Source organism: Heptranchias perlo, chromosome 29 (genome assembly GCF_035084215.1).
Source record: "Heptranchias perlo isolate sHepPer1 chromosome 29, sHepPer1.hap1, whole genome shotgun sequence".
In the NCBI taxonomy this organism is placed as follows: domain Eukaryota; kingdom Metazoa; phylum Chordata; class Chondrichthyes; order Hexanchiformes; family Hexanchidae; genus Heptranchias; species Heptranchias perlo.
In genome coordinates, this window is record NC_090353.1 from 35,791,937 (window position 1) to 35,805,216 (window position 13,280).

Here is a 13,280-nt window from a genome sequence, read left to right on the forward strand (position 1 = left end):
GGGCGTTGGGGAGAGTTATAGAACAAAGAGATCCAGGAGTACAGGTTCATAGCTCCTTGAAAGTGGAGTCACAGGTGGATAGGGTGGTGAAGAAGGCATTCGGCATGCTTGGTTTCATTGGTCAGAACATTGAATACAGGAGTTGGGATGTCTTGTTGAAGTTGTACAAGACATTAGTAAGGCCACACTTGGAATACTGTGTACAGTTCTGGTCACCCTATTATAGAAAGGATATTATTAAACTAGAAAGAGTGCAGAAAAGATTTACTAGGATGCTACCGGGACTTGATGGTTTGACTTATAGGGAGAGGTTAGATAGACTGGGACTTTTTTCCCTGGAGAGTAGGAGGTTAAGGGATGATCTTATAGAAGTCTATAAAATAATGAGGGGCATAGATAAGGTCGATAGTCAAAATCTTTTCCCAAAGGTAGGGGAGTCTATAACGAGGGGACATAGATTTAAGGTGAGAGGGGAGAGATACAAAAGGGTCCAGAGGGGCAATTTTTTCACTCAAAGGGTGGTGAGTGTCTGGAACGAGCTGCCAGAGGCAGTAGTAGAGGCGGGTACAATTTTGTCTTTTAAAAAGCATTTGGACAGTTACATGGGTAAGATGGGTATAGAGGGATATGGGCCAAGTGCAGGCAATTGGGACTAGCTTAGTGGTATAAACTGGGCGACATGGACATGTTGGGCCGAAGGGCCTGTTTCCATGTTGTAACTTCTATGATTCTATGATTCTATTATCTGTTTTTTTAGGACAATTCCCCTTTGAGAGAGCCGGGCTGAGCCTATCAGTGCAGCTGTGAGCACCATGTGATTTCCAGGAATTTGATGTTGAAATTGTAAATTAATGTTGGAAAACACAAATCTAACTGTCACTCAGGCACATTTCACTAAAAGAAAGGCAGGAAGAACTTTCTGCTCAGTGTGTCTATTTTAGATCCTGTCTGACTGCTGCCAGTTCCCTGCTCCTGCCTGAAGACTAACGTACATTTTTTTAGCTTCTGGGACTACTCCAGAATGCAGAGATTTTTCTGTGCCTCTATCGGAATAAACCATCTCAGGGCCTTCCTGCTGTTGTGTCTGATGATCGTGATAATCCAGGTGGCCATGAAGGCTCTGTCTCCCGCTCGGCAGAGAGATCACTGCGGAAAGCAGGACGTTGAGGAGACTGCGCGGCTGGGCAGGGAGGTCAGGCAGCTCCAGAAAGAGAACGGGCACCTGAGGAAACGGCTGGTGAATTTGGAGGCCAATGCCGAGAAGCTTACGCGGCTCGATCGGATCCGGGAGGAGGCCAAGCGGGAGGAGGTGGTGAGTCACAAAGAATTGGCCCCGGGGGAGGGTGGGGTGTGGGGGTGCCGCCTGAGACCATCTCAGGAGAGAGGCCAGCCGTGTTTCACCAAAGATACAGAATGTGGAGTGAGAGAGAGAGAGAGACTCACCTACTCCTCTCACCTCTCTCTGATTTAACATTAAACCGCGGCACAAAATCCAGGCTGATACTTCCAGTGCCAGCACTGAGGGAGTGCAGCACTGTCGGAGGTGCCGTCTTTCAGATGAGATGTTAAACCGAGGCCTCGTCTGCCCTCCCAGGTGGACATGAAAGATCCCACGATCACTATTTCGAAGAAGAGCAGGGGGGTTCTCCCCGGTGTCCTGGGGCCAGTATTTATCACTCAACCAACATCACTTAAAACAGATTATCTGGTCATTATCACATTGCTGTTTGTGGGATCTTGCTGTGTGCAAATTGGCTGCCACGTTTCCTACATTACAACAGTGACTACACTTCAAAAAAGCACTTCATTGGCTGTGAAGTGCTTTGGGGATGTCCTGAGGTTGTGAAAGGCGCTATATAAATGCAAATTCTTTCTCTTCTTTTTGTACTCCCAGGGATCTTGCCTCCCAGAAGAATTTACTGTCGAGCATTTATCATTAAAATAAAATAACTGCGCCCACCCATCCTCCCTCCCATACTTCTCCATAGCGACTGTAATCCTCTATAGCGACCGTACTTCATGTGTGATCCTAGACAGTGAGTCGGTAGGTTGTTCTACCATGGGGTGCATCGCAGCCAAGCCTGATATCCAGACACACACTCACAGAATCTTCAGCGGGGTTCCCTAAACCACTTTGCTATTTCCCTCCCCATCATTATAAGCCTCTTCTCAACTACACTGCCAGGGCATTTTATTATTGTTACTCCAATTCCGGCCTCTTGCCCATTTCCCCCCCCAACTCCCTCCTACCCACCACTGGCGGCCATGCCTTCAGCTGCCTGGGCCCTGAGCTCTGGAATTCCCTCCCTAAACCTCTCCGCCTCTCTACCTCTCCCTCCTCCTTTAAGACGCTCCTTAAAACCCACCTCTTTGTCCTAATATCTCCTTGTGTGGCTCGGTGTCAAATTCTGTTTGATAATCGCTCCTGTGAAGCTCCTTGGGGACGTTAAAGGCGCTATATAAATGCAAGTTGTTGTTGTACGGGCTCTATGCAAAGTGCATGCTGTTGTTGAATGGTTGCACTCTGCGTGGTGCATTTACCCACAGAGTCACCAGGACAGTTCCCCCTCTCCCTCCCCATTGGTGAGTTTTAAAAAGTCACGTTTTTAAGGGGTCTTTCGTTAACTGACCACACGTTGCCGACTCGATCATTTCACTTGCCTGTGCGGCGGGTCGGTGCTCGTCGGCGATCCTGGCTCATTGTCCCATAGTGCCTGAAAAAGACAACGACAACTTGCGTCTATGCAGCAATATTGGTAACACTCAGCTTCTGCTCACAACCAACAGTCATACAGTAACTCACCAGTAGTCCACGTGTAACTGGTAGTAATAAGTGTAACACCCAGATGTTTCCACTTGTGGGGGAGACCAGAACTAGGGGCCATAAATATAAGATAGTCACTAATAAATCCAATAGGGAATTCAGGAGAAACTTCTTTACCCAGAGAGTGGTGAGAATGTGGAGCTCGCTCCCACAAGGAGTAATTGAGGCGACTAGCCTAGATGCCTTTAAGGGGAAGCTGGATAAACACATGGGGGAGAAAGGAATAGAAGGATATGCTGATAGGGTGAGATGAAGTAGGGAGGGAGGAGGCTCGTGTGGAGCATAAACACCAGCACAGACCCGTTGGGCCGAGTGGCCTGTTTCTGTGCTGTACATTCTATGTAATTCTATGTAATATCCTATCAATAACGAGTAGTAATCCTATAACCCACTGATATTCACCCTGAAACCACAGCCAGAATCCCTCTGCACTGCACAAACTGCAGTCAGGCTCCCCAGTCAATGCCACCTTTAACAGGCCCCATCTCCTTGGACTCTGGTTTGGTCTCGGGTTCCGTGTGAAGGTGACGAACTCTGAACCGGGAGCCTCAGTCAGAGCCGATCCGTACTTGAAGTTCACACGTTAAAACCGTCCGGCACAGACCGACCTGACCCTAACTGAGAGATCGCACCAAGGGCAGAGGGCTGGGTGATTGGGGCACTGCTCACAGGGCACATTGTCCTAAATTCAGCTCATCACCAACATTTCTAAACCATTCCCTGGGCTCGGACTCAACAGAATGATAGAAATTACAGCATAGGAGGAGGCCAATAGGAGGATGGGCTCGGAAAGTCCAGAGCCAATCCAAGCCCATCGATGACCCAAGTTCCATGAAGCATTTCAATCTCTCTCAGCCCTTTTAATTCTACCATTTATGAGCTGAGGAGAAACTCCCCATCTCACCTTCTCCAGAGGAGCCCCCCGATATTCTGTGCACTGTCTCCACTCGATGATCAGTAACCCTGTAGACCCACCCTTCACGCCCATCCAAGCTGCTCAATGTCAAAGAATGAGCTGGACTCTGTGAGTCCTCAAACGGTAAAATGGCCTGAGCTTTGTAAGACACTCAGTGTGTGTATCTTTACACTGTCCCATCAAACACTCCCAGGGCAGGTACAGCACGGGTTAGATACAGAGTAAAGCTCCCTCTACACTGTCCCATCAAACACTCCCAGGGCAGGTACAGCACAGGTTAGATACAGAGTAAAGCTCCCTCTACACTGTCCCATCAAACACTCCCAGGGCAGGTACAGCACGGGTTAGATACAGAGTAAAGCTCCCTCTACACTGTCCCATCAAACACTCCCAGGGCAGGTACAGCACGGGTTTGATAAAGAGTAAAGCTTCTTGAACACTGTCCAATAATGTGGCTTAATCCCAAGCCTCAGACCAATGCCCCTACAGCACCTGTATGGCATTTTGATCAATTTGGGATTAATTTCTGCCAAAATACAGGCAGGCGTTAGATACAGAGTAAAACTCTGCCCAATAGAAACTAGATTAGGGTTTCCCCAAACTCACGTCCCTCAGGATACTGATAGTCTGGGGACATTTTCATTCCATCAGCCTAGGCTGGGATCAAACTCCATCCCTGAAGTGAGAGAACAGCGGGGAGACAAATTGCAGATATTGTCTAAGGCTGTTCTTTTTGAATGTCTTGTTGTCACGTAGAGTGAGCTCAGTCCTTCCTCCTGGGTCTTGTCTCACTGCGTTGTCCATCTTTCCCAAAGGGACCGGACAAAAAATTTAGTGATGTCTCATTTTTTTTTTGTGGTGTTTTTAATCTTTTTAAACAGATGTCCCTGCAGGGGAAGATCACAGTTCAGGAGAACACCATCGCAACCTTACAGAACCAGAGCAGGGACCTGAGCAACAAAAACACTAAACTGCAAGGTCAGTACAGCAACAGCAACAACTTGCATTTATATAGAGCCTTTAACGTAGTAAAACGTCCCGAGACGCTTCACAGGAGCGATTATCAAACAAAATGTGACATCAAGCCATATGAGGAGATATTAGGACAGGCGACCAAAAGCTTGGTCAAACTGGTAGGTTTTAAGGTGCGTTTTAAAGGAGGAGAGAGAGATAGAGAGGCGGAGAGGTTTAGGGAGGGAATTCCAGAGATTGGGACCTAGGCAGCTGAAGGTATGGCCGCCAATGGTGGAGTGATGGAAATCGGGGATGCGCGAGAGGCCAGAATTGGAGGAGCGCAGAGATCTCGGAGGGTTGTGGGACTGGAGGAGGTTACAGAGGTATGGAGGGGCGAGAGCCATGGAGGGACAGACTCGCGGATAGAACCCTCCAAGATCCATCGGCCAAATCGCTGCTCTTTATTTTGGACACGGATCCCCACTCACAGCGAGGGAAAGAATCTCCAACCAGCCCACTCCAGGGATTCCTGTTTCTGTAGAATAAACCTGGCCAAATTGGACTGAGGAAAATTGCCAAATTGGAATTGCAGAGATTCCCATTCCCAGTGACCCCTGCAGGACGCCTGAGGACATCAGGCTTGGCTGTGATGCCCCCAAGGTTGAATAGCCTATTGACTCTCACTATCTGGGCTCAGGCACCAAGAATGGGCAACTTTGGGGTGCTATTTGATCCATGTGGAACTATTATCCCATCAGTAGAGGATGGGTGAGAATTAGAATCATAGAATGGTTACAGCACAGAAGGAGGCCATTCAGCCCATCGAACCTGCGCCGGCTCTATGTAAGAGCAATCCAGTTAGTCCCATCCCCTGCTCTTTCTCCATAGCCCTCGAAATTCTTTCCCTTCAAGTATTTATCCAATTCCCTTTTGAAAGCCACGATTGAATCTGCTTCCACCGCCCTTTCAGGCAGCACATTCCAGATCATAACTACTCGCTGCGTAAAAAAGCTTTTCCTCGTGTCGCCTTTGGTTCTATTGCCAATCACCTTAAATCTGTGTCCTCTGGTTCTTGACCCTTCTGCCAATGGGAACAGTTTCTCTTTATTTACTTTATCTAAACCCTTCATGATTTTGATCACCTCTATCAATCTCCTCTCAAACTTCTCTGCTCTAAGGAGCACAACCCCAGCTTTTCCAGTCTATCCACGTAACTGAAGTCCCTCAACCCTGGAACCATTCTAGTAAATCTTTTCTGCACCGTCTCTAAGGCCTTCACATCTTTCCTAAAGTGCGGTGCCCAGAATTGGACACAATACTCCAGTTGTGGCTGAACCAGTGTTTTATAAAGGTTCATCATGATTTCCTTGCTTAGGAAAAAAGAAATAAAGGCTTTAACTGACTCAGACCCCTGCTTACTTTGTCTACGATTTCAACAGGTCTTTATTCTTACTTTATCAGATGTTCTTCAACATTGGGAAGTGAAGTTCTCCGATCTGGAAGAGAAACAAGAAAACCAGGAAGAGGAACTTAATAGAGCGACTAAACGTCTGGATGAGAAGCAGAGAGAAGTTGAAGAGTGGATTGAGAATCACTCGAGGCTGAATCAGCAACTGTAAGAGGCTGTGTTTTTGCAAGATAAAGTTTTATGTTGAGAAACGTTGGTGAAAGGCTCGAGGCCCGTCAATCGGGACGCAGCAGCAAGAAAATGGAGACTCAGATATGTACTTGCAAAGGAAAATTTCACTAAGGGGAAGGAGCAGGGGGGAGTGGGACTAATTGGAAAGCTCTTTTAAAGAGCTGGCACAGGCACGGTGGGCCGAATGGCCTTTCTCCGTGCTGTATGATTCTATGAGAGAAGATGAGGTAAAAGACAGAAAGACTTGCATTTATATAGCGCCCTTTCACGACCTCAGGACACCCTAAAGCGCTTCATAGCCACTTCACGTTTTAAGTGTAGTCACTGTTGTGATGTAGGAAACGCTGCAGCCAATTTGCACACAGCAAGATCCCACAAACAGCAATGAGATAATGACCAGATAATCTGTTTTTAATTATGTTGGTTGAGGGATAAATATTGGCCCAGGACACCAGGGTGAATTCCCCTGCTCTTCTTCAAATAGTACCATGGGATCTTTTATGTCCACCTAAGAGGGCGGACAGGGCCCTCGGTTTAAAGTCTCATCAGAAAGACAGCACTCCCGGCAGTGCAGCACTCCCTCAGTACTGGCACTGAAGTGTCAGCCTGGATTATGGGCTCAAGTTACTCTGGAGTGAGGCTTGAACCCACAACCTTCTGAGTCAGAGGTGAGAGAGCTACCCACTGAGCCAAGCTGTAGTTGACACCAGGCTGGATAAGCCACCAAGAGTTAGAAGGGTAAAAATTTACCCAGGCCTGTGTTTGGGATCCAGAATCAGCTCTGCACAGACCCCCAAACCGGCCGGCCTGAAATTGAGCCTTAAAACGGGCACAGCGAGGTCCAATTTCTACCCTGAGTCTTCAAGATCAGAAAACAATTTATTCCAGTGCATACTGACCCCCTACTTGACTCCAGGTGGGTTTAAAAACCTTACGATTGTCAGAGAAAGCGAAGACTGAGGGAAGTTAGGGGTACCATAGTTTTGAGGTGCTGGGAAAGAATAATGAGCTTGAGTGGGAGGCACTGTGATATCAACACATTGAGGAATCAGGGAGGAGGAAGGGTGTGTAGGACAGGGGGTTTGGAGATTAGAGGGAAGAAGAGTGGAAAAGTTATCGGAGCAATGACCGTAGCGTCAATGACCGTAGCGACAATGACCGTAGCGTCAATGACCGTAGTGTCAATTACCATAGCGACAATGACCGTAGCGACAATGACCATAGTGTCAATGTCCATAGCGTCAATGACCGTAGTGTCAATGACCATAGTGTCAATGACCGTAGCGACAATGACCGTAGTGTCAATTACCATAGCGTCAATGACCGTAGCGACAATGACCATAGCGACAATGACCATGACGAACTCTGGATTCTTTTACCCTCAGTCTGGTTCAGCAAACACTGAGTCGAATACACCTTTAAAGTTCAACAGAATTTTATTATCCGCGGGGCTTAGTCTATAGTATCGACATTGACTCCTGACAGAGTCTTGTCAAGTCCAATAGAGCAAGCAAGGTTCCATACAGAGGTTTACACATTTATACAGTTACAACAGGACTATGAGCATGATTAACAATGATCAACACCAATCATAAGCGGTTCATGTGTAGGCCATGCCTAGGTTACATGAGGGCAGGCCAATCACAGGTAGTACACGTGCATGATCATGCCGCGGTTACAACAAGAGAGGGATGCATCCTTATCTCCTAACTACGGAATGTTCCTTCGGCCTTGTACTGTTATTGCTTAACTTCAGAATGTTCCAGCTGCACAGATACCCCAACCAGACCCCTAATCTTATCAAGTCTTGTCAACTGTTGAGACATCACAGGACTTACACATAAAGAGCTAAGCACACAAACATGAGGCCGAAAAGGGGCCCATTGTTCTACTTCTAGCTAGTAGGCTACTAACTAACTGTTGCTTAACCGCAATGCTACTTGACAAGTAGGTATTCTACTGAAAGATTGCCACGTAGGCATTCTCAACCATAGCGTCAATGACCGTAGTGTCAATTACCATAGCGACAATGACCGTAGTGTCAATGGCCATCGCGTCAATGACCGTAGCGTCAATGACCATAGCTTCAATGACCGTAGCGACAATGACCGTAGCGTCAATGACCGTAGCGGTGTCAATAAAACCAAGATGAGAAAGACTACAATACAGAAGGAACTTGCATTTATGTAGCGCCTTTCATCTCCTCAGGATGTCCCACAGTCAACTAATTACTTTTGAAGTGCAGTCACTGTTGTTATGTAGGCAATCCCGGCAGCCATTTTCAGACCATGATTCCACAAACAGAAATGAAATGCAAGACCAGTTAATGTGTTTTTGGAGATGTTGGATGAGAGAGGCATATTGACCAGGACACCGAGAAAACTCACCGCTCCTCTCTGAAATATTGCCATGGGATAGCACTCCCTCAGTACTGCACTGGAGTATTAGCCCAGACAATGTGCTCACGTCCTGGAGTCAGACTGAACACACAACTTTCAGACCCAGAGGCAAGAGTGCTACCAACTGACAACTAAAGGAATTAATGGAGGGCATCAGGAAAGGGTTTAATAGTGGAGATGTGATTGATGGATGAATATTCTGAAGTTTTGCTCAATCCCCTTTGAGCAGCAGGGAGTGTTTAAACAGAACTTTCCCTTCGGAAGTTAAATGAGTGGCTCGAGTCCATGATAGGGTAACGTGTACATAAGGTATAGAAGGGGATTAAATGGGTGGGTAGAGTCCATCAGAGGGTAGAGTGTACATTGGCTATGGGAGAAGATTAAATGGGTGGGTAGAGTCCATGACATGGTAGAGTGTTCACAGGCTGTGGGAGGAGTGGGCGGATGGCCTTTTCTCGTTCTGTGTTTTACGTTCCTATCATTCTTAATATTGAAAATAAATTCTGACTTTGTCTTAATTTACTTCTTACAGAAACAAGTGTTGGAATCAGCCAGTTAGGTATCATGGAGAATGCAGTTGGTTCACCGTTTTGATTGGCATTGGTGGTTCTTGCCTGGGTTTCGGGTCATGCTCTAATAATAAATGCAGTTAACGGTGAGTAACCGATAAAGAACAATCAGTGGAAACGGTACCCAGTGTGCCTTGAGGAACGGGGGGAGAGGGAGGGAGGAGAGAGTGGGAGGGAGTGAGGGCAGGGAGGGACAGAGAGGGGGAGGGAGGGAGAGGGAGAAAGGGAGAGGCGGGAGAAAGGGAGGGGGAGGGACGGGGGAAAGGAGCGAGGGAGGGAGAGAGGAGAAGGGAGGGGGAGAGGTGGAGGGAGGGGACCGTGGGAGGAAGGAGGGATGGGGAGGTGGGAGGGTGAACTTGGGGAAGGGGAGAAAAAGCATTTTCAAAAACCTTTTCCTTATGTTGTACAGGACTCCGCCAAAATCCTGAGATGATGAAGTGGAACCGTCAACATGCAGAGATGGAGCAAACACTCCTGTGCCAAGAGATTGAGGCACTGTTGATTGGAGGAAGAAACTATGGTTCTGAGTCTCTGGGTAGCGATCCTCAATAAAAAAACAAACGCAAACCTGCTTCTCTGTGACACGAATGGGAAACAAGATTCTTGTCCGTTACAACGGGAAGATTGTCCAGTGATGATATCGGAGTTGGTGGCTTTTCACTAAAGTTCAGATTCTCTTGGTTGCCAAACACCCTCTGGGAGGTTGTCACCCTCCCTGTCCTGTCCCACGTATCTTCATATTAAAAACTGAACCCTTTGTTTTGAAGAAGTGATGTTGGGCTGGTGATAACTGAGATCTGTAGCACAGGGCGGTTTCAGCCAAACTGGTTCAAGTAACAGTGACAGACAACAGCCTGCCCTAGAGTTAATATGAACGTCCGAGAGACGGAATGAGAAAAGGCCACTCAGTACATCAGTCTCACTCCTTCCACGGTCCATGTACACTCTACTCCATCACGGACTCTACCCACCCATTTAATGTCACGGAATGAGAAAAGGCCACTCAGTACATCAGTCTCACTCCTTCCAAGGTCCATGTACACTCTACTCCATCACAGACTCTACTCGCCCATTTAATCTCCTCCCATAGCCCATGTAATGTCTACCCCATCATGTCAATGAATCAATCATTCTTTCCCAGTGTCTTAAGACTGTGACACTTCCTCACCCACCTCAATCCACCCTTCCTGCCTGCAGTCGACAGAATTTTAAAACCTAAGTTGACGTCCATTAACTACTGGACAACCCCTCTGCTCCTTCTCCTCCCTCCATGGTGTTGTGACCTGCACCCAGAGTCTTGGGCCTCTCAACAAAATCAGGGATTAATTACACAATTGACAGATGCCTCCAATTGGCAAAAAGGTTGCCTTGACGACATGGTAAGGGGAGGGGATCAATTTTACATTACTACTATTTGATTTCACTGGGGGTTTTTTTTTGCTATGACGGTTAGTGAGCTTGAATAACACTGGGTGTTGAGGCTCAGAAACGTGGATTGGTTGGATTTTGCCAGCCTTTGTTTCACCGAGTCCTACACGAGGTTATAATGACCAGAAATGTCTATCAGTATTTTTTTTTAGCAAAACATAAGATGTTATCCAGGAACCGAAAAAAAGTCAAAGAAAAGAATCTGACTTTTGCTTCTGTAACAGTTGGTGATGGATTTAAGTGATGGGAAGCACTGGGATTTGACACTCTGTAAAGTGGGAGTTGTTACTGCTCCCCCACCCCTCTGATGTACATAGGAACAGGAGCAGGCCATTCAGGCCCTCAAGCCTGTTCCACATATTTATTGAGTGAGATGTATATTTGTTTCTCAAGAAAGACTAGAGAAGCCGGGATTGTTCTCCTTGGAGCAAAGATGGTTAAGGGGAGATTTAATAGAGGTGTTCAAAATTATGAAGGGTTTTGATAGAGTAAATAAGGAGAAACTGTTTCCACTGGCAGGAGGGTCGGTAACCAGAGGACACAGATTGAAGATAATTGGCAAAGAACCAGGGTGATGATAAGGAGAATTTTTTTTACACAGCGAGTTGTTCTGATCTGGAATGCGCTGCCTGATAGGGCGGAGGGAGCAGATTCAATAATAACTTTCAAAAGGGGAATTGGATAAATACTTGAAAAGGAGACATTTTCAGGGCTGTGGGGAAAGAGCAGGGCAGTGGGACTAATTGGATAGCTCTTTTCAAACGGCCAGCTCAGGCACGACGGGCCAATTGGCCTCCTTCTGTGCCGTAAGATTCCATGATAGTTTGTACTAATCCAGAGACCAATTAACTTAACACCAAATGAATTGTGTGTCTATATCTTTAATATAATATTTCTGTGCATATTTGCAATAAAATATAACAATAAAACCAACTCTGGTGCCAAGTGAACAGATTTTGTTGCTTCCACTGGTCTCCAGATGAAACTCCAGTCATTCCGAAATCACATCCTGATCGGAGCAAAGCACGTGCCAGAGACACAGCGATCTGTGACTCCATGGGGTAATGTTCCAGCTTCAAGCTGCAGATTTGCGTTTGCCTGCAAGTAACAGAAACTCAGCACTTGTGGTTTACAATTTTCTGACCACTCATTTTTAAATGTTTGAAAAACTGCGCAGCACATGCCCAAATTTCTGATTTGCGTTCCCAGTGAGCAAGGCAGTAAATCAACCCTCAAAAATAGATCATTGGGACCCCTCGATTACATTCGTTATTCTATATATAAAGCCCCCAAACCCTTTGGATAGATTCTCGCCTCAAGGACCTTGACCAGGGAGCCATTCCTCACGTGTGAGTCTGGACAGTGAGTGTCCAGATCCTAGGAGTGCAGAGGGCGCTCTGGAGAAAGTTGCCCTCACTGAACGCCCTACTTGTGTAGGATCTGTCGGGGTTATTGGACACCGAGCCACAGTGGGAGATCCTGCTGCTTTCCCCCCCTCCCCTTGCCCTGGAGCACAATGTAGGACCCTCACTACTGTGGTGGCTGAGATCAGCCACTTCTGCGCAGTCCAGTGGATTGAGCCCGGAACCTTCTTACTCCGCATGGCTTGGCATTGCACTGGCTCGTGCGTTTTCCAGCTGAGCCATTGGAAGGGGGAGATTGAACTTTCGATAATCTTTCACATTCAGGTCCTATTTCAATCTGAAGATGTGCGAACAGCAAGGTGGGAAATAACGGAGAGCAATAAGCAGTTTCAGAAGGATTTAAAACTTTTAGGAAGTGGGCCAGTAGATGGCTGATGTCGTTCAATGTGAATAAACACAAATAATTAAAGCCCTGATTTCAACCTAACCCACCCAGTGAGAACCGGGAAGCAGTCGGGTCAGGCGCCAGATTTACACTGCACCTATTGGGGTCAATCAGGCGTAAAATCGGGTGGAGAGTGAATCGCCCGTCTGACCCGAACACGCCTTGATTCTCGCCTGGTCGGTTAGGTTGAAGTCGAGGCGTTAATGTGGGAGCAAGGAATCGAAATCTGAAATAAAAACAGAAAATTCTGGAAACATTTGGCAAATCAGGCAGCATCTGTGGAGAGAGATACAGAGTTAATGTTTCAAGTCTTTCCTCAGAACTGGAAGAAGTTAGAGATTTAACAGTTTATAAGCAAGTATAGAGCCAGAGAAAGGGGCGGGAGGGAGGAAAGAACAAAGGAGAAGGTCTGCGATAGGGTGGAGGACAGGAGTGATTAAATGACAAAAGGGATGATGATGCAAGGCAAGGAGGGTGGGAATGGAACACGTAAAGAAGCAAAAGATGGGTCTAGAGAAGTAAATGGTTTCAGCAGAACCATTACCAGCACTTGCTGTCTGAGAAAGGGGGAATGGTGATTATGATCTGAAGCTCTTGAACTCAATGTTGAGTCTGGAAGGTTGTAAAGTCCTTGATCTCAAGAGGAAGTGACTCAAGCTGCTGTTGAGTTTCATTGGAACAGTGTAAGAGGCCGAGGACAGAGAGGTCAGAGTGGGAGTGGGACGGAGAATTAAAATGGCAA

General features: G+C 46.9%; 1 protein-coding gene across 1 annotated transcript; it reads left to right on the forward strand.

Annotated features, from left to right (window-relative positions):
* The first annotated feature begins 879 nt into the window (after positions 1–879).
* LOC137299624 (homer protein homolog 3-like) lies at positions 880–11,662 on the forward strand. Its single transcript, XM_067968522.1, has 5 exons — positions 880–1,312; positions 4,622–4,718; positions 6,156–6,309; positions 9,265–9,387; positions 9,711–11,662. The coding sequence occupies exons 1-4, from the start codon at positions 1,022–1,024 to the stop codon at positions 9,383–9,385; spliced, it is 663 nt and encodes a 220-aa protein (XP_067824623.1). The 5' UTR covers positions 880–1,021; the 3' UTR covers positions 9,386–9,387; positions 9,711–11,662.
* The last annotated feature ends 1,618 nt before the right edge of the window (positions 11,663–13,280 follow it).

Coding starts and splice junctions, on each gene's coding strand:
- LOC137299624 (XM_067968522.1), top strand. CDS start 1,022: ATGCAGAGATTTTTCTGTGCCTCTATCGGAATAAACCATCTCAGGGCC. Junction 1,313..4,621: donor AGGCCAAGCGGGAGGAGGTG/GTGAGTCACAAA, acceptor CTTTTTAAACAG/ATGTCCCTGCAGGGGAAGAT. Junction 4,719..6,155: donor CAAAAACACTAAACTGCAAG/GTCAGTACAGCA, acceptor TTACTTTATCAG/ATGTTCTTCAACATTGGGAA.